Source organism: Hibiscus syriacus, unplaced genomic scaffold (assembly GCF_006381635.1).
Source record: "Hibiscus syriacus cultivar Baekdansim isolate YM2019G1 unplaced genomic scaffold, ASM638163v2 tig00109972_pilon, whole genome shotgun sequence".
Classification (NCBI taxonomy): Eukaryota; Viridiplantae; Streptophyta; class Magnoliopsida; order Malvales; family Malvaceae; genus Hibiscus; species Hibiscus syriacus.
In genome coordinates, this window is record NW_024062543.1 from 1 (window position 1) to 1214 (window position 1214).

The window sequence follows — 1214 nt, forward strand, 5'->3', positions numbered from 1 at the left end:
CGCTAATACCTCAAGGGGATACCTCATCATTTTGTTATACAAATTAGAGTCATAATTAAAAACATCATGAGCATCAACGTCAATCCACTCTCCTTCAACTTCAAGCACTCTATGTATCATTCTCGTATACTTTCCTTCTCCATAAATACCATTGCTTATTTCTTGTGGGTCTCTGAAATGCTTGATGAACATTTGGATTGCATTCCTCACATCTTGAACGCTAATATTGGTACCCCAAACGAAGGTCGGGGTCGCCTCCTCCATATCATTTCCGCCCTCTGAAGATGGCGATAAGTAATCGTCCGTGGAGGATGGAATGGCGGCTGCAGCAGGAGTCGGGGAAGTGGCTGTGCGGCGCCCACGCTTGGTGGATCGGGATGGATTTGGGGTAGCTGCCGAATTGGCAAAACGAGAAGGATTTGGAGGTGGGGTTGCGGCGGCAGAGGAAGGAGTGGAGGCTTGACGGCGACCACGCCGGCGGCGATGAGCTGGGGAAGAGGTGTCAAGGATGGGGCTTGAGAAGGAATCATCAGGAGAGGAAGGACCTGAAAAAAATTATCTAGATTTAAAAATAATAACAACCTAAAAAAATTACACTTCAAATATATAAAATAATCTAGGTTTTGAAGAGTAGAAGAGAGAGTAACCGTTGTTGAAATTAGCGGAAGAAGAATTGGAAGCCATGGCTAAGAGAAGAAGAGCGGCAAAAAGCGAGGGGGATTTTTCCGAGACGCAAGTGAAAGAAAGAACGGAATTACCTGCTGGTTGGAGAAAAAGAACACTATTTGGCGGGAAATGATGCTGATTTTGGCGCCACAGTTGGCGTCGCCTTATGGGCTTAAGTTTGGGTTTTCTTAACACTCGAGTTTGCTGGCCGTTGGCGGTGAAGCCGGACTTGATAGCCCATTATCCACTATCAAATAACGAACAGTCGGAATCCGGATGGATGTAGTTACATGCACACCTTAAAATTTGAATTTTATTTAATTAATTATTTATTTTCTTAATTATATTCACTTTAATATTTTATATATGCTCATCTCATATAAAATGTTTATATCGTTAATATATGTATATATCTATCCTATAATATATTTATTATTATACATAAGGTATCGTTTTTGTTTTATCATTGATATGCATTTATCGGAGCTTATCAATATCTTCAAATATTTGTCATATATTTATCTCTATATATTTATTAGTTTATTTTC

At 40.0% G+C, this 1214-nt stretch overlaps 1 protein-coding gene across 1 annotated transcript; it reads right to left on the minus strand.

Moving 5' to 3' along the window:
• Nucleotides 1–9: 9 nt before the first annotated feature.
• On the minus strand, nt 10–713 carry LOC120211272 (DNA replication licensing factor MCM4-like; the record flags this gene model as incomplete). The annotated part of the gene is made up of 2 exons (XM_039209856.1): nt 648–713; nt 10–545 (listed from the first exon to the last, which is right to left on the minus strand). Coding segments are annotated over exons 1-2 (573 nt in total), but the record flags the coding sequence as incomplete, so codon positions are not given.
• Nucleotides 714–1214: the final 501 nt, after the last annotated feature.